At 40.6% G+C, this 25886-nt stretch overlaps 2 protein-coding genes across 4 annotated transcripts; one reads left to right on the top strand and one right to left on the bottom strand.

Moving 5' to 3' along the window:
• The first annotated feature begins 1153 nt into the window (after positions 1-1153).
• cep57l1 (centrosomal protein 57, like 1) lies at positions 1154-9833 on the top strand. Its single transcript, XM_032585888.1, has 10 exons — positions 1154-1347; positions 2146-2311; positions 2391-2674; positions 2823-2936; positions 3503-3580; positions 4028-4117; positions 4195-4266; positions 4350-4597; positions 4690-4834; positions 8483-9833. The coding sequence occupies exons 1-10, from the start codon at positions 1327-1329 to the stop codon at positions 8684-8686; spliced, it is 1422 nt and encodes a 473-aa protein (XP_032441779.1). The 5' UTR covers positions 1154-1326; the 3' UTR covers positions 8687-9833.
• A 1691-nt stretch (positions 9834-11524) lies between these two features.
• cd164 (CD164 molecule, sialomucin) lies at positions 11525-25609 on the bottom strand. Of its 3 annotated transcripts, none has more exons than XM_032585902.1 (6): positions 25363-25609; positions 24039-24107; positions 18559-18633; positions 18185-18253; positions 16411-16488; positions 11525-14653 (listed from the first exon to the last, which is right to left on the bottom strand). In XM_032585902.1, the coding sequence occupies exons 1-6, from the start codon at positions 25424-25426 to the stop codon at positions 14499-14501; spliced, it is 510 nt and encodes a 169-aa protein (XP_032441793.1). In that variant the 5' UTR covers positions 25427-25609; the 3' UTR covers positions 11525-14498. The 3 variants fall into 3 exon arrangements, with proteins under 3 accessions (XP_032441793.1, XP_032441794.1, XP_032441795.1); XM_032585903.1 differs by having other exon boundaries at positions 18185-18250; XM_032585904.1 differs by lacking the exon at positions 18185-18253 and having other exon boundaries at positions 25363-25608.
• Positions 25610-25886: the final 277 nt, after the last annotated feature.

Genomic DNA, 25886 nt, shown 5'->3' with positions numbered 1-25886 from the left:
AATCCTAGAAGGTAATTGGTTAGTGTGAAATCACTTTGTCAGTTGGGAAAGGGTGGAAGGGAGTTGAAGTTTCTTCTTTTGTTACTTCTATTGGCTGGGTCCTTTTATAAACTACATATACCGTCATGCATTTCGTTAAGAACAGTTACCACCATAGACACCGCCCCCCTAGTCTCTTGTTTATCAAAAAATTACAGGCAGCAAGAAAAACAGAGGGGAGAGGAAAGAAAGGTGGGGATGTTGTACATTTCCCCTCAAGTTGTTCTCTGTTTAACCTCAATGATATTTAAAAGCGTATCTCCAAAAAGTCCATAAATAGAGATAACTTCAAATAGTCTGTTTGACATTAAGATTTTATAATAATAATTTGTAGAAAAAATGTATCATATAATTAATACGAACTCTTTTCTGCAGCTCACGCTATTTAGATATCCTTTTGCAGTGTTGACAGCATAACTGGTTTAATTTATCATCCAAAGACTAAAAAAACAAGCGTAAAAAATTCCAGACGATATTGCATTTAATTTCTCTATGCATCTCATTTAACCACTAGTTGAATTTAAAAATCTAATTATATCACAATTAAGGTCACTGGTTCAGTTAACAGTCATTATATTTTATATAGAACTATACAATTTGGTGTCTAAAGTGTTATTCTATTCTTTCTAGAACCTAACACACATCTGGGTATGGGGATAAAAGTATGTGTCACCTTTACACATCTAATCTTTTTGTCTATACCCTTTGAAATATAATCTAAACTATTAGATTAATATTATCTGTGAAGGTTATTTTAAGTCTTGCTCCAGATTCTCACTGTATCTGGCCGTCATTCTAACATATGAGTATGTCTTTATGAAATTTCAGTGCTTCATAATATATTCCAACCTCTAGAGAGAATTTCCTCCACAGTTGCTATGTTTTTAGTTCCATCCATTTTCATAAATTCTGCCTACACTTTTTTGGCTGGACAAAAGCATACCCACAGCATGTGTCCCCATGGTTACACTTTGCTTTGGATTATGCTTTTAGGAACCAGTTATTGTGATTATTTATTTATTTATTTGCTTGTTTAGAGTTTTGTAAAACATTTATTACTTAAAAAAAGAACGTCTTGTGGGTGTGTGCCCGAAAGATCTAGTACGTCTAGAATAGTCCACGAAATAGGAACTATAGCGAGCGGAACAACTTAATGGAGGGAAATTTAAAAAGGGCGGACTGCTCGTCTGTTGTTGACAACTGGTGAAAGAAATACGTCAACTTTGAGAGAGAAGGCAAAGAGTGTTACTTGTACATAACTAAAACATTTCTTTTCGTCGTTGCAAAATGGAAACACATTACGACGAGGTAACGTTACAAAAATAACCGTTAGTCGTAAATGTGGTTAGCTAGCGTTAGCTTGAATCTGTTTACTCTTACTAAGATATCGTCAGCTCTGTGTGTTTTGGGTCATTTATCTCGATCGCCTGTTAGTTGAAACAGTTGTGGTATGTGCTTTGTAAGAGGTTTATTTTGTTTTGTGAGTTTACAAATATGTTTGCTTGCAAACGGAAGCAGATCATTTTTACGTAGTTTAAAATGACATTTTCATTTTTAAAGTTGTAATTTCCTACGTCTGGTTGGAAGGCAAGAAAAATGTTTTTTATTGTTTTTGTGCTGTCCCTGAGGTGAATAACTTATATTTAAGTACGAAAGACCACAATATGTAAAGATTTCAGCTTTTGATCAATGATATATAATGTCCTGCAGCAGCCTAACCATATTGTCATTACAGTAAGATAAAATTGCAGTAAAATGTTGATTGTCAAAATGGATAAAATTTCTACTTACTTAATTGAAGAGTCAAATCTAAAGATTCTAGTCTCTTTTTATTTTCTAAAGCTGGAAATGTGTTTAAAGTAATTGGTCTTTATTATTGCATCAAATGTGGCTATAGGTAAATTTTTCTTTGGACCAAATTGATGCAAAAAAATTCACCAAATAGTCCTGTACTAGTGCAAAGCACATTATGACAAAGAGATGACATGAGGATCTCCTGTCCTCATTTGGCTGTGAAAATGTTTTGAATAATCTTTTTTTTTTATCTTGTGGACCACAAAATATGGTTCTGACTTTTTTAGTAAGTGAAGACCTTGTTGTGTTCAGATTTTAGACACACCTTCCAAAAACAGTTACATTGGGAGCTACTACCGGCCTCCAGACAGGATTTCATTAGTACCAAAACATCTGGCGTCTCCTCTTGTTTCACCTCTCAACATGGACCAGACCACCAGCAGTCTGTCTCGGACCACACATAGCATAGACAACAAAGGTATGGAACAACGTTTTGTCTTCAACTACACAACAGTGTTTTATTTTGCTTGACTGTTTTCTTTAACTACCGCTCTCAGCCGTTGTAGATGCACTGAGGACCCTCCAGGAAAAAATCAGGAGGCTGGAACTGGAGCGGAGACAAGCAGAGAGGAGTTACACTCAGTTCTTTCAGGATGCTCGTAAGCGTCAGCAGGACTTCACATCACAGAGTCGGACTGAAGCCACCCTGCCTGGGACAGCGGTGGACCAGAAGCTGCAGTCTGCAGAAGCTCGCTGCAAAGTTCTTGAGAAGCAGCTGGAATACATGAAGAAAATGGTCGCAAATGTCAAGAAGGAGAGAAACGTTCTGATGGAAAATGAGGTAAAATGGTAACCATCCAAAAGACCAGACATGTAAAAACAGCTTGATGACTGAAAATATATTCAAGGTTCATTTCTAGGAAACTTTGATATTTAGTGATATGATTTCATTTTTGGTATTTTTGTTTTGTTTTGATTTTTCACTTTAGGCTTCACTGCAGAAGCAACAGCTGAGCAGCCCAAACAACCAATATCAGCAGGAGAAGCTGGAGAAACTCGAATCGCAGTATCTCAAATTAAGTAAAACCCAAACACTCGCAGAGGTAAAATATTTTCTATTTTATGATAAAGTCAGCTCTGTCCGGCTCTGTACTTTTTAGTTTTCTATCAGCTAACACTGATTCTTTTCTGACACCACTCAGATGTAATGTTTCTGAGTCACTATGTTAGCTAAAGCGGCCCAATATATGAACAATTATAAATGGAACAATCACAGTTGCATCATAAAATGCAAATTTTCTGTAATCTGTAGATCAGATACTGAAAAATGTTAATGCTTTTTCCATATTCGTTAACTCCTACTACTTTCTCTCTTTAATCGCCTTGACTAGGATCATGTACTTTTATCCCCTTTTTTAATAGCTAAAAATTAGATGGTTTAGGGAAATGTTCGTTGATGCCCAAATGATTCTGTTGATTTCTAAACTGCTTTGTCTAAACTCATTCGGTACAATAACCTATATTACACTATACTCTATTAGGTCAAACTACTACAAACATGTTGCGGCATGTAATACTAAAATACTAAATTAAACTTAAATTATTATTTAAAGATAAAGATCATAAAAGGCTGAGCTTAAGTTATTGTTACGATTGTGTTTACTTTCAGATGAAGCTTTCTATCCTGGAGCAGAAGCTGCTGAATGAAGAGCATGAACGTAAACTTGTGCAGGAGAAAGCAGATGAGGTCAGTTAGCCTCTTCAAATGAACCTTATTGAAGTTATTTTCAGATTCTGTTTCTCCACAGTCAGTAGTTTATGGTTTTTTGTTGGGGTTTTTTGTGCATGGTTTCTCTACTTGCTCAGTTTTGCAATGTTTTAAGGACAAACTGTGCCTGCTAGGTTTCTGGCTAACAACAGTTTCTGAATCACCTTAAATAGAGTCATCTTCAGCAAGGAGGAAAAAATATGGGACTGTTATAAAATGATCCTACTAAATATCCAGAGAGTCTTTTTATGGGCTGACTTTCACAGTTGAGCTCAAGTGGCCATTAGAGGAATTGAGTTTTCATGTACTTGTGTGTTGACTTCATTCTTCAGTCTTAGTTTAAATATGATGTTAAACAACAGCTGGCAAGTCTCCGTTGTATTTTTTGTTTTAGTCATTAGCCGATTTATGTTTTTCATTCCACAGCTGCAGAGGGAGTTGGATGTAAACCTTCGTTTGTCTGTTCCACCTACTGAAGAAACGAGGCTGAAGAAGAAAACCAAAAAGACAAACAAGGTGTAATAAACTGCTGGTATGCACATTATCTGAAAGATTTATACATCACAGTATTAATCAATGTGACTTCTTTTCAGAAAACACCAAAACAGAATGAGCTGGCAGCAAACAGCCTGGGGCTCAAAAAGATGCCTTTTGTTATAGGAACAGTAAGTCACCTCATGTTGTGCATAGATTTTCTTCTTTCATGACTTACTTAGTCTTAATTTCTGTTTGATGTTACCGGTCATAGTCGACAAGCCCGAGCCATTCAGTGCATGCCAATGTTCAGAGCATCCTCCACATGATGAAGCACCACCAGCCTCAGCTGTGTGAGCGAGTGAGCGCCCTGCAGAGGTTTGGATGCAGCGTCAAGAAAAACCTTCACACAGATTTCTCTAATAGAGTCTCAAAGCCTGACAGTCCGCCTGCAGATCAGTCACTGACTTTACTGTCCGACCTGCTGCTGACCCTGCAGGATGAGCTCGGACAGATGAGCTTGTGAGTAATTATTATTTTATTTTGGGGGTTACTTTTGGGTGTGTGTTTTTTTTGTTGTTTTTTTTATCTCTTTTTGCAAATGTTTTTGTCAGTGACTATCAGGAATTGGAGCGTCAGATCGAAGCAACTGAAGAACCGGAGCAGCGAGAGGACCTGCAGAGAGAACTGGAAAGACTCGCTTCCAAGATGGAGGAGAAGGGAGCCCAGATCACCAAACTCCGCAAACATCAGCAGATGGTACTTGACTTAAAAAGTTTAGATCATCCATCCATCCATCCATCCATCCATCTTCTTCCGCTTATCCGAGGTCGGGTCGCGGGGGTAGCAGCTTCAGAAGGGAGGCCCAGACTTCCCTCTCCCCAGCCACTTCTTCTAGCTCCTCCGGGGGAATCCCGAGGCGTTCCCAGGCCAGCCGAGAGACATAGTCCCTCCAGCGTGTCCTGGGTCTTCCCCGGGGCCTCCTCCCGGTGGGACGTGCCCGGAACACCTCACCAGGGAGGCGTCTAGGAGGCATCCTGACCAGATGCCCGAGCCACCTCAACTGGCTCCTCTCGATGTGAAGGAGCAGCGGCTCTACTCTGAGTCCCTCCCGGATGACTGAGCTTCTCACCCTATCTCTAAGGGAGAGCCCAGCCACCCTACGGAGAAAACCCATTTCGGCCGCTTGTATCCGCGATCTCGTTCTTTCGGTCATGACCCAAAGCTCATGACCATAGATGAGGGTGGGAACGTAGATCGACCGGTAAATCGAGAGCTTCGCTTTTTGGCTCAGCTCTCTCTTCACCACGACGGACCGGTACAGCGCCCGCTTGACAGCAGACGCTGCGCCAATCCGCCTGTCGATCTCCCGCTCCCTTCTTCCCCCATTCGTGAACAAGATCCCGAGATACTTAAACTCCTCCACTTGGGGCAGGACACCCCCCCTGACCCGGAGAAGGCACTCTACCCTTTTCCGGCTCAAGACCATGGCCTCGGATTTGGAGGCACTGATCCTCATCCCGGCCGCGTCACACTCGGCTGCGAACCGCTCCAGCGAGAGCTGCAGATCACGATCTGATGAAGCCAAAAGGACCACATCGTCTGCAAAAAGCAGAGATGAGATCCTAAGGCCACCAAATCGGATCCCCTCAACACCTTGGCTGCGCCTAGAAATTCTGTCCATGAAAGTGATGAACAGAATCGGTGACAAAGGGCAGCCCTGGCGGAGTCCAACTCTCACCGGAAACGAGCCCGACTTACTGCCGGCAATGCGGACCAGACTCTGACACCGGTCATACAGGGACCTGACAGCCCGTATCAAAGGGCCCGGTACCCCATACTCCCGGAGAACCCCCCACAGGGCTCCCCGAGGGACACGGTCGAACGCCTTCTCCAGGTCCACAAAACACATGTAGACTGGTTGGGCGAACTCCCATGCACCCTCCAGGACCCTGCCGAGGGTGTAGAGCTGGTCCAGCGTTCCACGACCAGGACGAAAACCACACTGCTCTTCCTGAATCCGAGGTTCGACTATCCGACGGACCCTCCTCTCCAGGACCCCTGAATAGACCTTGCCAGGGAGGCTTAAGAGTGTGACCCCTCTATAATTGGAGCACACCCTCCGGTCCCCCTTTTTGAACAGGGGGACCACCACCCCAGTCTGCCAATCCAGGGGAACTGCCCCCGATGTCCATGCGACATTGCAGAGTCGCGTCAACCAACACAACCCTACAACATCCAGAGCCTTAAGAAACTCCGGGCGGATCTCATCCACCCCCGGGGCCCTGCCACCGAGGAGCTTTTTAACCACCTCGGCGACCTCGTCCCCAGAGATTGGAGAGCCTAACCCAGAGTCCCCAGGCTCCGCTTCCTCAGTGGAAGGCATGTTGGTGGGATTGAGGAGGTCTTCGAAGTACTCTGCCCACCGGCCCACAACGTCCCGAGTAGAGGTCAGCAGCACACCATCCCCACTATAAACAGTGTTGGTGCTGCACCGCTTCCCCCCCCTGAGACGCCGGATGGTGGACCAGAATCGCCTCGAAGCCGTACGGAAGTCTTTCTCCATGGCCTCTCCAAACTCCTCCCACGCCCGGGTTTTTGCCTCAGCAACCGCCCGAGCCGCATGCCGCTTCGCCCGCCGGTACCCATCAGCTGCTTCCGGAGTCCCACAGGCCAAAAAGGCCCGATAGGACTCCTTCTTCAGCCTGACGGCATCCCTCACCGAAGGTGTCCACCAGCGGGTTCGAGGGTTGCCGCCGCGACAGGCACCGACAACCTTGCGGCCACAGCTCCGATCGGCCGCCTCGACAATGGAGGCACGGAACACGGTCCACTCAGACTCCATGTCCCCCACCTCCCCCGGGACGTGTTCGAAGTTTTGCCGGAGATGGGAGTTAAAGCTCCGTCTCACAGGGGATTCCGCCAGACGTTCCCAGCAGACCCTCACAACACGTTTGGGCCTGCCAGGTCTGACCGGCTTTCGCCCCCACCACCGGAGCCAACTCACCACCAGGTAGTGGTCAGTGGACAGCTCCGCACCTCTCTTCACCCGAGTGTCCAAGACATACGGCCGCAGATCCGATGAAACGATGACAAAGTCGATCATCGAACTGCGGCCTAGGGTGTCCTGGTGCCAAGTGCACATATGGACACCCTTATGCTTGAACATGGTGTTCGTTATGGACAATCCATGGCGAGCACAGAAGTCCAGCAACAGAACACCGCTCGAGTTCAGGTCGGGCGGGCCGTTCCTCCCAACCACGCCCCTCCAGGTCTCACTGTCATTGCCCACGTGAGCGTTGAAGTCCCCCAGCAGAACAAGGGAGTCCCCAGGAGGAGCACTCTCCAGTACCCCCTCTAAGGACTCCAAAAAGGGTGGGTAATCTGAACTGTCGTTCGGCCCGTAAGCACAAACGACAGTCAGAACCCGTCCCCCCACCCGTAGGCGGAGGGATGCTACCCTCTCGTTCACCGGGGTAAACCCCAACGTACAGGCGCCGAGATGGGGAGCAACAAGTATGCCCACTCCTGCCCGACGCCTCTCACCTTGGGCAACTCCAGAGTGGAAGTATGTCCAGCCCCTCTCAAGGAGACTGGTTCCAGAACCAGAGCCGTGCGTCGAGGTGAGACCGACTATTTCTAGCCGGAACCTCTCGACCTCACGCACTAGCTCCGGCTCCTTCCCCACCAGAGAGGTGACATTCCACGTCCCAAGAGCCAGTTTCTGCAACCGAGGATCGGACCGCCAGGGTCCCCTCCCTCTGCTGCCACCCATCCCACACTGCACCCGACCCCTTTGGCCCCTCCCACGGGTGGTGGGCCCATGGGAGGGGGGGCCCATGTTTCCTCTTCGGGCTGAGCCCGGCCGGGCTCCATGGGTAAAAGCCCGGCCACCAGACGCTCGCCATCGTGCCCCCCCTCCAGGCCTGGCTCCAGAGTGGGGCCCCGGTGACCCGCGTCCGGGCGAGGGAACACCAAGTCCAAAGTTTTCCTTCATCATTGGGGTCTTTGGGCTGCTCTTTGTCTGGTCCCTCACCTAGGACCTGTCTGCCTTGGGTGACCCTACCAGGGGCATGAAGCCCCAGACAGCATAGCTCCTAGGATCATTGGGACACTCAAACCCCTCCACCACGATAAGGTGGCAGCCCATGGAGGAGTTTAGATCATTATGGCAGATTTGCTTTTAATTCAATTAATTGGTTATTTATTGATTTTTCCCCATAGCAAGCATAAGTAACCAACTTTTGCATCGTATTTTCATAATTTGTGCAACATAATAAGTACTTATTTTCTTATCAAATATTCAGAATGTTGTAAAACCTTCCCAAAAAATCTAGAAATGTTACATTTTTAAATGTAAAGTTATCTTGAATCCTGGAAAGAAGTTTATTTTTTGCTCTTTTTCAGGTTCATAAGCTGTCCCGGCAACGTTCGGAGGAACCCACGGTCAGGAAGACGTCTGGGATCAAGCTGCCTGTTCCCTCACCTGTTCAAGACAAACAGAAAGCGGGAAGAAAAGGCATTGTGGGTCAGAACAACCTGCAGCTCCTCAGAGAGACCCAGAAGTTCAGAAACAGCCTAAAGCAAGATGACCTGTCCTGGGAAACATGAGTCTCTTTCTTTGTCCTGCTTTTGATACTTCAGCTTAGTGGAAGACAGAGCTTTCTTGTTGTCCCTATCAGAGACCTGTATCTGTAAAGAAATGCTTTACGGCAGACTTAATATATTATTATAACACCAACAATAGTCTGCAGTTCTGAATGTCTCTCACCTCAAATAGAAATGAGTTAGATTATGTTTTAATGATCACTATATTTTAATAAAGCTTATTTGTGAATAGTTTCTAATGATTTGTTCATATTTTAAATTCACACATTGACTTTTTTTTTCAGAACTTCATAGCAGGCACCACTAGAGGGCAGTCCTGCAGGACAAATTTGAAAATTTTCTTTTTTTCTTTTGCTTTAAAATCATGCAGTTGCATGATATAATATAGAAATTGTTCTGTGCAGATTTTTATTAAGTAGTTATTTTTATTTATCAGTGAAAAGCTTTAAAATATTTTGGTAATCAGGAAACTGTGACCACAGTTGTTTTTTAACTTAAGCAGGAAGAATTGGTTTTTAACCTCAGTCTTCTTTTACTTTGAATGTGAAAAAGCCGTCAGCTCCTGGTTTTATGCTGGCCGCGTGATTTTTTTTTTTTTCCTCTCACGTTTCTGACTGCTTTACAGACTGATCAGTCGCCATTTATGGGCTGAAGAACTACATGTACAACTCTCTCATAACATTTCCAGATTTATCTCTTTGTTTAATGTGTCATCAGGTTTCCAATTCGACCCTGCTATTACTGTACAGCAAGGAAAGGGATTTCTGCTTGTTGTGCAGCTGACATTTACTGGTCCTGGTATTCTTGGCTTGATTAGGAGTTGATTGCATGACCAACAGAGACTGAACATAATCCATTGTTTTTCTATATTGGATTACAGAGCGTGGCTGGAGACGACAATCAGGTTAGTGGAGTCAAGATCCCTGCTTGCCCTCGTATCCAGCGTCCATTCTTCTCCTGACCACGCAACTTTGATACCTTGTGACTGAACTTCCAAGTTTTTGTCTGAATGGCAGTGGTGTGTTTTGACAAAACAAAAATCCACAGCATTTTGCTGAAAGTGTGTTTTCAGTACTAACAGGAGCAAATGAGTCTTAAAATGATATAAATCAAGGGAGCTTTTTAAATAAAGTTGGAACATCTTTCCACAGTTTAATTCTCTAAGAATTTTCTTGAAAGAAAAGCTTGCTGGAGATGTCAAGAGAGGAACGAGAGATCTACTGAGGACCAAATATAAACTCACATTTCCTTTAAGAGACACATGAAGGACAACAAGAGTATCAGCATAACTAAAGGAAAACAGGCTGGAGGACAAGATGTTCTACAAGCAGCAGCTGAGGTAAAATGCTGCACACAAATCCTCTCTACTGTTTCCATCGGTGATAAGTTTTTGCTACATAAGCAGAACTTTGCCGGATCACAGAAAGAGTGTCCTGTTGGGAGGTGCTTCAAATTTTTTTTTATACAACTGGTTTTTGTGGATTTTGAAGTTTCCTATCTAGTTTGAGCGTGGTAAGCTTTGCACCTTTTAGCTTTTCAAACCCCGTTTATTGCGAGCAGATAATGGTATCACTGTACACATAATCTGAAGACAGATCAATTGCTAAAAGCCATCGAAACCCCTACATTCAGTTTTTCAGAAAATTATAATGCATGGGGTTAGTTAACGAGGATTTCTAATAACCAAAAGTTGTTTTGACCATGTTAAACTTGGAGAGGGTCGCTAACGTTGTCAAGTCAGTCGCAGTCAAGTCATTAGCATCGTCTACAGGGATAAATCACAAAATAAGCTGATTTTCCAGTGTGCTTGGATATATCCAACTATATTAGTGAAAGGTTTAGTGGAAGGAAAGTGTAGAAGAAAAAAGGTACAATAGCAAAAATTGTAACTGGGTTAGTTTTTCTTTAAGCCCATTCAACAATATATAGGAGAAGATTTATGAGGTTTGGTCTGCAGATGCAGTTCTTCCAGACAGTGCACTCCCATGTATCTAAGACACAATGCATCAACTGGGTAATGTCACTCCTAAACCGCAGAAAATGTCAGAAGGATTTTTATTTCATCAAGGATAAAAATAACTGTACTCATCTGAGGTTAATCTGCTGATTTATTAAGTGAAGAATCACATCGGCTGAGAAACCGAGAAAGTTTAGAACATTTCATAATGGAGGGGGGGGGGGGGGATTTCTTTTGCCAAAAAGTTCTTGATGATTCCCAAGATTCTTTTTATACAAATATTAATATTTTGTAACAGCAGTTCAGAGAACCAATATGCAGTCAAACAGTATTGAAAGTGTGATGGTCTGGGGTTGCTTTGCTGCATCAGAACCTGGAAAACATCCCATCTTTAATAGAGCCATGAATTCTGCTCTCTACTGGAAAATCCTGAAGAAGAAAGTATATTTATGAAAACAACAAATGAAGCTTTTGGCACAGCCTACTCAAAGTCTGGACTTAAAGCTGATTAAGATGCAGTGGTTTTACCTAAAAAAAAAAAAAAATGTTCAGGCTCAAAACCAATTCAATTTGGCTAAATTAAAAATTCTGCAAGACAAATTGGACCAAAGTTCTTCCAGGGGTGTTAAAGACAAGTTACTTTATCTTTTTTCGACATGCAAATTTGTTTGTTGTCTAAAACACGCAACAAAACGCAGGATATTGCAGACTCACTTCCTCTGCTCCCAGCGAATCTGTCAAGTCAGTATTAAGTTACACTAAAGACAAAGAATCAGTAGAACTTGATGTAACCACAACAGTGAATGTATTCTTGTCCCACTTAGATAAACTACACACCCACACGCACACACACACGGGTATCATATGAAGAGTAAACGAAGAGATTTGTTTAACGATATTCAAACTTTATTGGTTTAACATTGTAAAACTAAAGGTAACACCAGAAAACAAGGCCAAACAAAAAACAAAAAAACAATTGAGAGGCGTCAGAGGCACAAAACAAGTTGAGTGGCACAAAAAGAAGCAAAGACCATTCAAGGGGAGGCATTGTGGCACCGTTCAGTGTCTACATATGGCTATATACGTTTCTGTGTTATAGTGGTGAGAGAGAAAAGCCAGAAGTCGTACCAACAAGACAAATGGACAGTGAAAGACACAGCGCTACAGTGTGTGTGCAATTAGCAATAAAGCGACAAGGCAAAGAAGGCCAACACTGCCTGGTTGAAAACTGAATTGTGATAAGATGAATCTTAATGTCATACTTTAAAACCCTTCACGACAGAAAACATCAGCAGGTTACAACTGAAGTGGAGTTCAAGTCATTGCGTAAAGGGGGGAGGGCATGTTGAAATAGGCCTGTCTGTGGTTACTTCACCAGTGTGTTTGATCACAAATAGCTGCCGAGAAGCTGTTCAGGCTACAACCAGACTACTTCAGCTGAAATATATGATTTACTTGATGTTTTTCATCTTGACAAAAGCAGCATTTAATCTTACACCGAAACAGAAAGTAGCCTACGCGTGTTGCCTGAACAGCTTGTCACCTTGCAACAGCTCTGTGGACTTGGTTGAAAAGATTAAGGCTGAGAGCAACAAACGTACGCAGAACACAGGAAAGCACTTTACAGGAGCCTTAAAATGACGAGTCGTGCTGACGTTTAGTCACCGTGACATCTCGTTTCACAACAGATGGAAATGGATGATAACTGAATAAGGCACTTTTGCTCGAGACGCGGCACATCGGGACATCGACGTGCCGTTTGCAGAAAGCGGAACGTGCTCAGCAGCACTCGAAAATATTTCTCTTCATTTGTGCAAATGGACCCGACATGCAGCAGAGAGGGGAACCGAAACGGCGCAGCAGGGCTGGGACGTTGCCGGCTCGTGACGTTAATGCAAAAGAGACCATGCAACCTCAAAATATACAAGCATAAACAAACATCTGCATTCATTAATTGCTTTGTGGTCATAATCTGAATATTTAAAACAAGCCTCTGATTTTATTTGTGAGCTAAACCTGAAACCATTTACCAAAAAAGAAAAGAAAAAAAAAATAGGGTTACATAACATGCCAAAAACTGAGGCCTTTGGCTTCATGTACACGGTTTCAAGGCATCCTTCCATTAGCATATGGACTCATCACAAATAATTAAGTGGTTTTTGAAGGTGTCTTAAGGTACTAGTTGCATATGCAATGAGAGCAGCATCCAGCATGCACTAACTGGGGGGAAGAAAGCCATTTGTACAAAATTAGTAGAGCCACCACAAAGCTAAACGCTCCAATCAACATTTTGCTTTTCTTTCAGCAGGAGAGAAACAAGACGTGGCTATTTACAGGTTAGACAAAAGCTGAGAAATCCAGAAAAAAAAAAGAAGTTAGCAGCTAGCTAGTAAGAAGACGAGGCTTCAACACGGCCACTTGACTGATATTCTGACCTTTACACTACAAATCAATTAAATAGAAGTGAAATCCTTAATTAACACCAGGTCTACATTTTTTGACTCTTCTAGACACTTATCTTGGAAGATAAAGTCCAATATTTTCACAATCTTTTAGTATAAAGTACACCATCATGCTTGTCGCCTATATCAAAATATTTTCCTCCCAGTCCACTCAGATTTGAACCATGATGTAGCAAAGTGGAAGGAAACTGTTAAGTTATTCACTCCAAAAGTCTGTAGTAGTGTGATCGCGCAGTCGTCCTGCCGCGTTTGGTCTTTCTGCTGCACCTACGAACTGAACGACGGCCTTCAAGGCCAAAAAAAATCCTGTTTTCTTAAACAATAAAAGGCTCTTCAGTCCAGCTGGGACACTACAGCTCTAAGCAATATCAGCGCAGCGATACCGTTGCTTCTCACAATATGGAAATAAAAAAAGAAAACAAAAAATATAAACTCTTTACTTGCTTTCACTCACACTGGACATCAAAGGCACTTCACTGTCCACATCAAGAAAGGTGCACGCCACACCTCATCCTCTTCTGCACAATTAAACTAAATAATTTGAAAATATTCTAAAACGATTCACTTTGACCCGGTTTAATACCAAAGCAAACGACAAGGACCTGCTCCACACGATTCACCTGCAAGATTTAACAATCAGAAAGTGAAAAGATACGGGAGATTTGTGGTTCTGAAATTAGTTCTAAACATTATTTATTGCGGTGGGCTGCTCTACTGGCAGTTGGCGTTTGACATTTTTAAACATCTTGTATTGGGAGAGAGGTTTCCAAGGAGGGCGGTGGGAACCGAACAGCAGAAACACTCGACACTCAAATAAGACTTATTTTCCTCCTGTTTGACGTCAGATGATTAATTGTCGCTTTTATTCCTGACGGATCAGATGTGTGGAAAAAGAAAATAAAAATTTCACAAGCTAAAAGCAATCCTTAATCATCTGTTGCCACATTTAACATGAGCTCAAACAGTGTTTCCAAATCAGGTAAAAAATAATACAGATATTCAAGCCTCAGCAGGAAAAAGCTACTCTGTATACATGGCTAATTGTTTTTCCTTTGTGTGGTGCATTTAATTGGGGAAGGCATAAGAAGAGGGGCTGTAAATAACTCAAGCCCACTCAATTCGCTGGAAAATGCTCTATGCAGGATGACTAATGACACGATGGAGGTGGGGGTAGCTGCTTGCTTATGTAATCTACATGCTTGAGACCTAAATGCACGTTGGAGTAGATTCACTTTGAAATGAAATGAATCATTCAGTCATGCAGGTCTAAACATTAAAACAAAAAAGCAGAAAAAAAAGAAAACTGTATGGAAACGCTGTTTGAGTCCACCCCTATGAGTGTGTGCTGAGGGGTCGAAATCGGTGAGGACGGCTTGGATCCTAAAGTGCGGCCACTTCAGAGAGTGTGGTAGTTACGGTCTTTGGATTTGCAGAACTTGTAGAGGAAGAAGATAACGGCCTGAAGGCCCAGGACGAGCACTATTCCGCCGATGAAGCTCGCGGCATCAAACGTCGAGTTCTTGTGAGGGGCCACCGTTGTGGTATTCGGTGCTTTAAAGGGAACAAAAAGAAAATGTGATTTAAAAAAAAAAATGTATTAAAAATTATAAATGGAACTCCAGTTAGTTTGATTTCCTTAAGTTTTAGCTTCAAGAAGTCAAAAATCTTCCAAAAATAATTTTTTGTAGTTTTTCTTTTAGGCATTTGGTCTTCCGTTCATTTTTTATTCCAGATTTCATGATAGACCAAGAAAGATCTCATTATTGGCACTGAGGAATAAAACACTACTACTTCTGATATTCAGATGGCTTCAGATAACAGTCTTACTATATTATACAGTACATGACAAATTTAAAACATGCTGTAGGGATCAAGACAACAGCACGAGGCTGGACTAGATCAAATTTGTCATGTGGAGTATCACAGGGTGCTGTGCTTGGGTAACAAGCATTTACAGTACAGACCAAAAGTTTGGACACACTTTCTAATTGAATTCAATGAGAAGGTGTGTCCAAACTTTTGGTCTGTACTGTACATCTCTGCCAAATTTAAGTTTAAGGCAAGTTCTTGAATTTGGCCAAAATATTTCTTCTAAATGGAAAAAATACGAATGTTTTGGAATTTCCATCAAGAGTCCTGACTTGAATCTAATAAAGAAGCAATGAAGGGAGTTAAAAATTAGGGGAATGGCAAAAACCTCAAAGACTGAGCTCAATGATAAATCTTTAAAACACGGGTGGAAATGCCTGTGTTCAATAAATATTTAATAAATTAGAATACAAGTCTAGATGAGTCTTCTCAAATTAAAAGTAGGCTCTGAAAATAACATTAAGCCCACGTTTTTGCTTTTAAATACCTATACAATGTGTTTTCACTTAGTGATAAAAGTTCTTAAAACAAATTGGATTTTCAGTAATATTCTAATTTATTGGATGGGTCTGTATGCAACAAAGTTTGGATTTCGGCAACGCTGCAGATTTGATTCCTAAGAAGAGTTAAAATTTTCTGTACCATGACTGTAAAAACATCATGACTGTTAAACTACTCTTTGACTTGTGTTGCTTGGATTCATCCTCTGCAAGCCAAAAGTGTATTTGAGGGGCTGGATGGACTCTCACTAGTATCAAAGTCTAAACCTGATACAAATGTCAGTTACTAAAATACTTCATCTAACTCAGTGGTGTGGAAAAGAAAGATGGATGAAGTCAATTAGGGTCAACTGTAGTCAAATTAACATTATTAATATTTTTCTTCTGCCATTATGCAGCCCTTTTAATATTATATTTTCTCAATATTCAACTCCCAATTTCCATTCACTGTGGTTCTGATTCACTCTTTGGGCCTGTCAACTTTTATTAAATATGAAATTATGGCCCCTGATCAAACTAAAATAAGTTCACTTCCTATAATTTACAGGAGTCACATAACCTCATTGCTTTACAAGTTGACTGAGTACATTAAAAAAAAATGCTGTAAATCAAGAGGCAGGATGAAATACCCCAAGTGGGTAAGGAAAAAAAATCATCCAGAGGCAGGTTATTGTGAAAGATGTTGATGGAACAAAACTACTCTTTAACTTGTGTTGCTTTTTTAAAAGTTTTATTGGTAAATACCAAATGACACCTCTGGACAAGCAAAGTAGTAAAATGTCTAAAAAGATGTTTAAACATTTCAGAATTATCTCAGCAAACTTGAAAAATTGCTCAAGATGCTTCTTGGAAGAAAAAAAAATGATTAAAAACCTTTCTGTATGATAAAGTGAGCTACAAGACCACTGAGATGCCTGCTATTGTAAATGTCAGACCTACCCAAGGTGGAGGTTGTAGTTGCAGTGGTGGAGCCGTTGCCACGATGAGTTGGTGTTACGGCTGTAGGCGTTGAATTCACTGAAACAGGGTCACAGCAAGAACAAACCCTTAACAAATATAAACACCAGTAATTCTTGGAAACTGTTGATTTGGTACCTTTAAACACAGAACCTATATATTTACATCACTTTGAGACCTATCAAACATTTATTCAAGATAAAAATCGACATCGGTTACTCTCTACCTCACAGGATTCATAGTTTCCACTCACAACCACAAAAGCGGCAGAGAAGAGTGAATGTTAAACTGTTGAAGAGCTGAAGGTGTCAAGCATGTGCTTCACACCTCGCTCTCCTTTTAAGAGTTACTTCTGGTTTCTACCTCACAGCAAAAGCTCCCTCATGTTTCATTGAATTAGTTTCTAGAATAAAGCAGGTTTGTCCACTTTAACTTAGACATGTTTAAAAGTGAGGGCAATCAGATAAAGAATTTGATATTTACGGACAGATTATTAGTGTCCACTTAATAAAAGCTACATTCTGCTACTATTGAAGGCACAATTTATATTTGGCTTCTATCTTTCAAATAATTCGCTTGCACAGGCAGCAATAGATTTCCCAGGTTTCGTTCTACCTTTCTGTTCAGTCTGGTGGGCCATGAACTAACCGCTGAGCTACGCTGCTCAATGTGCTTTTGAGATTTGGCTGGAAACAGGTGATACGACCACAACCCCAAAATAAATAAAAAAAATAGATAAAAACACAACACACTAACATCAGTCTGTAAGACCAAGAAAGGTGTCTAGGTAGAAACCTAGTCCACAAATGTGCTTTTTGTAGAGAGTGATGAGTATAATTGTAATAACTTGAACAGTTTTTACCAGTGACCTGCTGGTTGGAAACCAATACATCCTACCTTTTTCCGATCAGTAAATGCATCATGTCAAATGCTATCAGTGTTTTAAAATGAAGTAGGGAAAAAATGTCACATGCTTTTCAAAACAAGACTATTTTTTTCTTTCCATCTCACATATCTGTATTTCATTCAGGCTGTAATATAGCGAGAGAGAGCAAGACTTTCAGCAAATACTAAAAAAAAAAGCTAAAGAGAGTACTGTAAAAATGATATGTCAAACATTCTGAGGTTTTAATCTCATAGAATATGATTTTTTTTTAAATCTCAAAAGCTGCAGTAGGTAACTTTTATGACATAGTGATAGTTTTAACAAATAAAAGTAAAAGTTACCTGCTGCAGCTTTAAATATGTACATTTTCCAAAATATACGATAGAAAACCGCTGTTTACAAATGCTAACCTCACTAACCGCATACATAAAGTCACCTAGTCTTTAAAATAACAGTGAAACCCTATTTTACAGCTACTTTTGTAACGCAGTGCAGTAATGGCACTGTGTTACAAAGCTAGCTAAAACAATTTTTAGTGTTGTTCTTATAACATGTTATATTATATTTAAAAGAAATCACAAATTGACCAAAACTGGAATCCCAGATCAAAACATTAGCAAAACCAGTTTCAATCAAACCTAAACCGGTTTTAACTAAATAAAAATAAATCACCACTTAAGTACTGAGATGACATTATATATCTATTGCACATCTTTTTATTGGAAGTGGGACCTTACCACCTTAAGCCTGATAAAATACTTCTGACACAAAGTTTATGAAAACACAAAAAACAGAAAACATCTGTTAATAAAACCAGAGCAAAATGGACTCCACAGACTAGATAGAGCTCAGGTATTAGGCAGTGGTTACCTGTCGTAGGGATGATGGGGGCAACAGATGTATGTATGGTAGTAGGTGCAGCCAAGGTTGTAGGAGGAGCTGGACAAGGAACCAACACCAGCACACAACATACAAAGAAAAGCCAGACAAAACACCCAAACATCTGGATTATAGACAACAGATAAGAGAAAAACACCCAAAAAGCCCTGACTGACCATTAATTAATATTTTAGTAAGACAATAATTAGACCCATCCAGAATCTACAGATAAATAAATGTCTAATCATGTAGAAATGCATCATATGTAAAACAATAAGTGTCTGCTGATTCTCTTGGGTCTAAAATGTTACGTTCAGAAGAATATAACTGTTATTCAGTTAGCTCTGATATGCAGTCAAACTTACTTGAACAGGTTGAGTTGCTGCAGGTGAGGTTAGCCACAAGGGTAGCGTTGACACAGGAAACACCCACTGGAACACCTGATAAAAAACTGCAATTTAAGTCTTCAGGTTTTACTAAAACATCATAAATAAGAGAAACATCAAAGCATGTAACAAATTCCAACTATGACTAATGATCCAAGATGAAGTGAAGTGATTCACAAATATGCAGAAGGATGTATATAGAAAGCAGCACCACACTGAATCAGGGCGCACAGCTTAATACGCAGGCGAGCCACTCTGTTCTCGTCTCCCCCCTACAGGAATGTAGGATCAGCTGCTCACACAGACCTACATCCTACTTCCACTTCCTGCAGAGGGAGGATGAACCCTCTCTATCCTGCCTGCCCCATCGGACCACCTCATTACTTTCAAGTCAGCATAACGTTCCTGTGCCCCATAGCTGACATTTAGTTTTAGCAAAGAGCTCTTGATGCTTCTTTATTTTCAAATGGTAAAAATGAACATTTTAGGAATCCAATTATAGTCAAAAACACTGAGCTATGATCATTTACATAGATTACCGCTACTCTGCGTGTCTTTCATTAAGATTAAGTCTACCAAAAAACTCCAATTGTGTAACTAGCTTGCTTTTTTTTTAATACACTGGTTTCATCCTTACATCTAATTCTGAATTTGGTAGTCTAATGTAAGTGAACAACGTCTCATCTGTAACTTCACAGAAGTTAAAGATGGACGACTGCACATGTACTGCCATGGAAAGCATTTATTTACAGAAGAGAAGTTCCACGGCCAGACACCTGAATGTTTTAGATTTGCCCCTACTCCAAAATATACCCCTACCTATTTTTTTTTTCTTTTTCTTTTTGCTAGAAGTACAAGTTTCTCACAAGCACAGACTTGAGGCCATCAACGATTTCTTTCGCAAGGGAACAAGGCCTTCATTGACAACTGCAAACACTGGGACTGTTTTTGGCATAAACTTTCTTTTACCGAGCCACATGTGACCCTGTTCGCTGCATTTATACCAAACCTACTCTGTTATCATTCGACACGCGAGATATGAGCAGCAAGTTTTATCACACATTACCAAACAGTAGCTGAAGAGCGAAACATTACTATAAATCATAGCACAGGATTTTAATGCAAGTAGCATCTATAAGTGTTAAATTCACACTGGAAATATCGGTATCACTTTTTCTGTAATATTAGAAAGGAAAAAATGGGAGTGTAATATTTAGTTAGAACCATTTAGGTGCATTGTTTATTATTGTGTAGTCTAATCATTTATTAACCATTCGTAAGGCGAACCTTGCCCTACCGTCAAGTCTGATCTTGGCTGTGCTTCATATTAAGGTCAACAGAGAAAAATGCTCCGTTTTATACCCAGAATCTACAATAATTCTGATTTTTCACTGATTTTCGACACGCTTGTAGATTTGGTCATGGTGGAAAAAAGAAAGACAATAAGTCACTAAGTGTTCCCTTCCACACCCATTTATTGTCTTATCTATGCTTAACAGCTGTTGTTAAAGTTTAACCATGAAACAAAAGCAAACAATTACATAAATGTTTTCCAGACATCAAAAAAAAAAAATCCCCAAACCTTATAATTCCTAAATTTCGATTAAAGAAACCTAAGCTTAAGCTGATGAACTGCTGCTGCAGAAATGTGCTTTACCATGTTGAGGTGTGATTCAACTGAAAAAATAATAATAATAAAAATGTTTGACGTAGGTGAGAAATGTCACAGTAACATCCATGTGATTGTCAGGACGGATGCTTCATGCAGGAAGCGGGTTGTGTTGTTGCTTTAACACTATAGTTCCTTTGTGTAATGGACATCTTTCGATAGGCTTCATTAAATGTTTTAGGAGTGGAAGAAATATTTCTAATTAAACATACATCAGCAGTTAAATATGATTGCAGAGAAGTCCATAGCAGAACAGGAATGCTCCTAAATGTCTTTTACTTAAAACCTGTGGAGATATTCTGAATCTGAAATGCACGGAGAACGGAACAGGTCTCTTTAAGAGCAACCTAACCATAAAAGACTCCCACCAGATGGATACCTATAAATTACAAAAATACATCAGGTTTACCAAAGCAAGTCTTGAAAGTAAGTTTTAAGCCTCTAAATAAGGTGAAGTGTGGCTCACTAGCTTTAGCCTGTATGAGATTTTCCACTGCTTTGCAGCAGATTATACATTAATCAGGCACAAAATTTTAAAAAACGAGTGACTCCCAAACAGCTTTTGAGACGTAATTATCAGTTTGTGGAGCTCATCATGCAAGAGTCTTTTGAGAGTTTGCTGTTGGTTCAGTTATGTGAGGCATTCAGTAGCTATTCACTTAGACGTCAGAGGCAGTCTTAAAGCACAGCGCTGCCACTCTGCAGCTTTTCTCTGACATGTTTTCAAACTAACTGCCCCGCTGAATAACATGATTTAGCAGCATTTCTCTAAGTGGTCAGAAAAGAAAACTAGAAAGGAGGCAAAATCTACAAAAAAAATGTAGCTTTGGACTTTGTCAGCTGTGATTTACATTAATAAAAGAAGGTGGTACATCTTTAGGTGTTAGAATAACACTGAAAAGTTCATTTATTTTAGTCATTTGATGCAAGAAGCAAAACACATATAGATGAATCACACACAATGATGTACAGTATATAAACACTTTAGTTCTATTAATTTTGTGAATATGCCTTATAACTAGCTAAAACTAATTTTCTCAAAAACATTTAAATGAAAAACTGAAATGTATTTGTGGTACAGATATGTTGGTGAAAATAATGTCCATGAGCTTTTCAGTTAACGTACTCAATACTTGGTTGGGTCTCATTTTGCATGAACTTAATCATTAATGCAGCACGACATGGAGGTGATCAAACTGCGGCTCCGGTGAGGCGTTGAGGAAAATTAAATCAGCATTTGCATAAAGCTCATCAGCAACGGGAAGCAGGAAGTGCTCGAATCTATTGACATGTGCATGTAAATTTGATTTTAAAAAAAGTATGATAGACTTTTTTTTTCCCTCTACAACTTTTATGTAACCTCATAATGTAGTCTGTGTATGTTTTTCCTTCTCCATTAGGTCAGAAGGATGTTATGTCACATGCAGCTGCAAAAGGTAGGACCCACTCCCACACTTTGCCAAGATGGTGACATTATTATCACTGTGCTGAACAGCCTCGTGGTCCTGAGAGTTGGAGCTCCCAGCAGGCTCTGTCACAGTCTGCACTTAAAGCTCCTCAGAGCTCACATGTACACGTGTAAGCTTTGGGAGCGTTAAAGCCGGAGACAGCAGGGAAACATGTTCCTGGTGCAGAGTGCTTGTTTACAGAAAATCCCTAAAACCAAAAGTAAACCTGGTGATAATGTGGCGTTGACTCGCTACCCACAGCGTGCGGCTACCCCTTATTACAGAGCAGCCGTCTTAGTGGACACGGCTGGCGTTCCAGCTGCCTGCTCTGTTCATTTTAAATGGGTGATCGCTTCCTGAACATGGTGGGGTTTTATTTTCAGAGAAAATCCATTTAAAACGATCTCAGTATTCCTTCATGTCGAGCAAGCATACATGTTGGTTTTTCGGGGTAATTCTTTCGAAAGAAAACAAGGCTTTACTTTATATAGACGCAAGAAAAATGTGTTTAAAAGTCTTGTTTCGATACCACAATTGTATAGACTAAATACTTACTGAATGCACGCTGGTGTAATCGTTTCAAAGTTATTGTTTTTGTGGGTGGCAAGCTGCCATTTCCTACTGTGCACAAAATGTAACAGTAAACCGGGTCAAGCTTCTCCCTCGGCTAAAACAACAAAAAACCTAACCACCTAGTCTTGCAACGCCCCAAAAAGGAGGCAGACGCGTGTTGTTCTACCTGTCCTGCTGAACCTCTGGATGAGTCACTCAGCAATGCATTATCACAAAACCTTTTAACAGTCATTGTCAAAGCAGGTGGAGGGTGCGGTGTCATGAAATCTCAATATAGTCTCTCCTGGAAAGAATCAAAGACGCAAATATCTGAGGTTGTCAAACAGGTCGGCTATCGTGTCGGTTAAAACACCTGCAGCTTTCGGGTCTGCTGAGGGAATTTGGATCGTTGAAGTTTCCTGGAGCTACTTTTAACAAATTTTTGAGATCCAACATTCCAATATTCAAGTGTGATTTACCAGATTTTTTGCATCTTGAGCTACAGCCAAAAGCTCAATCCAGTCATTGAGAATCTTAAAGCAGATCTTTTATCCTCTCGGCACATTTTCCTGACTTGTCATTATCTTTTCCTTCCTTTGCTTACTCTGCTAGGGGATATTGCCCGCTTCCTGCCACACGTCCTCTCACTTCCTCTGCCATTTTCTTCATCTTCAAAATGACTGGAGGCGTGCATCATGTCAAACTGCACTTTGAAGCCTTCCTAAAGGCATGTTTAACTAGCTCTCTTTACTTACTCATAAAAAAATAATAACAATAATGCATTATTTTGGAAAAAACAACAAGGTGAGCCGTTGAGTTAAAAAGAAAATCCCCAAACTGTAAGAGGAAGCGTTTTAACCAAAAAAAACATTGGTTGACTCTGGAAACAATTTATCATTCATGTTTAATTCGGCAAGCATCTAACTGAATGAGGCACAACTTGAATAACCACAGCAGCCAGCACACTGTGAAACATGCTTTAAAAAAAATCACTGCAACTTCTTTGCTATTTACACTTTTGTACTGCAGAAATGGTAAATCGCATTAAGAGGGAACTGATGTTTTGGGGAAATGTAGTTCATTAAAATGTGACAAAAATCAAAAGTATCTAACTTGTTATTATCTCGCAGTTAACTTGTGGTTGCAAAAGTAAGAGTTCATTCATTGGTCAATTTGAAAACATGTTGATTTCTTTCTGTATTTTTCCGGTAAGAGATCTTGAATATTGATATTTGCTACATTTACGTTGACTCACATGAGACAAGTTGTAAAATCAAAGTTTTAGTTACAATTAAATCCAGGAAGCTCCAAAAAAAAGGTCACTGCAGTCCTTATTAGAAATTATGTGATCTGAGATCAACCTCAATCCAAAGAGAATGCAGAGAAAGCAAAAGGAAATTTGGTGGGAAAATGGTGATGAAATAAAACATTGGCTAGCTGAATATCAACAGGTCAGAAGGAAACAATTTCAACAATTGAAATATTTATGATTTTTTTTTATTTTATTTTCTGAGCCCCCAACTCGCAAATGTGAGCAGGCCTCCAATCATGTGCCTAATTCATTCCAGCCTTATCTTGTTTCCATAATTTACTGCTTAACTCTGGCCCTGAGCTGGCCAGTGTCGACACAAGGCTATGGTTTAGCTCAGCCTTTTGAGAAGCCAAAATGAGCCGTTCCTCCACGGCAAGGAATCTAACTTCCAATAAGTTCAGCTGTCTGCACAATTAAGGGCACAAAGGCCAACCTGTGCTCCTTGGTTCCACAACCTGCCACATATTGAGATACTTACTTGTGCAGTTAGTCCACTTGCATTCAGAGTTTTTGACACAATTTTCACATGTCAGAGAGGCACAGTCATCTGGAAGGAATTCAGAAATGTAGCTTAGTTATGATTATTTGAACATGAATGACTTCTAAGATATAGATTTTTATCTGCATCTTTGTAGAAGCAAACGCTTAACCTGATTATGATCAGGTTAAGCGTTTGAGCATCAACACAGAAAGCAAGAAATGAATTTAAAATAAATGCGGCATGTCATAGAAAGGTAATGCAACAAATAATTTGTCAAAGACATACTTACCTATGAAAAAAATTTAATAAACTGGAGTAAATGCACTGAATTTTATGTCAATTGATTAAATGCACCTTACAGCATAAATCTTACAGACTAGTCAGACCTGGAGTGAGTTATCCCATAATAATCAATAACATCCTAAAAAGTAATATTTACCATTTGTTTAAATGATTGTTTTTCTTCTGAGAATTAAAAAAGGCATTTAAATGTCATTTCTGTCCATTACCATAAATCCAGTTCTATACAAATCTCACAATACTTTGTTTGGTTAGACTAAGACTGGATTATCCTAAAATAAGTACTTGTTATCTTTAACAAGTACTTAAGTTTTATCTTTGAAAACTTCATAATTACTGCATAAATGGATAAAACTATGATTTCAGTGCTTTCAGTGCTCTTACATCATCCTAGATCAGGTTCTACACAAACCTCAAAATTAAACTAGTCAAACTGGGACTGGTGCGTTTATGAAACTTTTGAAAATTGGGAAAACGACATATTAATTGTTTTTGGGGAGGGTAGATCGATTTGAACATAATAGCTTTTCTAAACTTTTTTAAATATTTGTGAAAATCGAAAAAGGTAAACATGGTTTGTATAAAGTGTGACTGTACAACAACCTCTTCCGGATTCTCAAATCATCGTGCCTGCTTCCGATTATATTTTTTACAACCCATAACTGTGTTATCAGATAATAAACATTATGACTCAAACATCTCGCTGATCGTTACACAACACTAGTGTAATTCCAGGTCGCAGTGCTTATTAACAAGCTAAAGCGCTAGCATTTTCTGGAAGCACGACTTCCTCTCGCCAACGTGGATATAACGCTGATAAGTTCCCAGAAACTGGATAAATAATTGATATAAACCAGAACACTGATGTGGTAACTGTCAAACAAAAGAAGCGAGACACCTAGTGGGTGTCGCAGTAAGCAGATACGAACTGATGATTTTCAAAAAGTCTTGTTTTTGCCGGGGGGGTTTCTGGCTGAAATTAGCCGTTAGCCGTGCTCGGTGAAGAGGTCGCGAAACTTACCTCCGGCGGCTGCAGCGTCAATCAGCGCCAGAGCTGCGGCGAAAAACACCACCTTTGCGTACATGACTGCGGCCGATTTACAGCTCGGTCTGGTTCACACAGAGGCAGGTTATCTTCGCGGAAACGTCGAGAATGTGAAATCGGAATTTCGCGGCTCCCGTCTCGTCTTTTCTGAGGACTGCTGCTGCTTCTGCTGCTGTTGATGTCCGCTGGCTCGACACTTCCTACTCGGCAGGTCATGTGGCGCTTCTTATGGGAGGGGTGAGGAACAATCAAGCTAGTGGGCAGGAAACACGGAAGAGTCTAGTGATCGGAACCAGAAATGCGGATTTAAACGCAAAAACAAGTGGCCTGGGCTACTTTATCCCAGTTCATGTTTAATGCATTATTTTCTAAAACTAGAATTGGATTACCTACAACAGAAACTAAATATTTAAACAAGTCATTATTTAGCGATTTACTGAAATGTTAAAGAGGATAATTATTGTTATTTGGTTCCCTAAGCCACCTTGAAATGTTGCTTG

This window comes from Xiphophorus hellerii, chromosome 15 (genome assembly GCF_003331165.1).
Source record: "Xiphophorus hellerii strain 12219 chromosome 15, Xiphophorus_hellerii-4.1, whole genome shotgun sequence".
NCBI lineage: Eukaryota > Metazoa > Chordata > Actinopteri > Cyprinodontiformes > Poeciliidae > Xiphophorus > Xiphophorus hellerii.
Note: the sequence above shows the minus strand (reverse complement) of the source record. Positions and strands in the feature narration are given on the sequence as shown.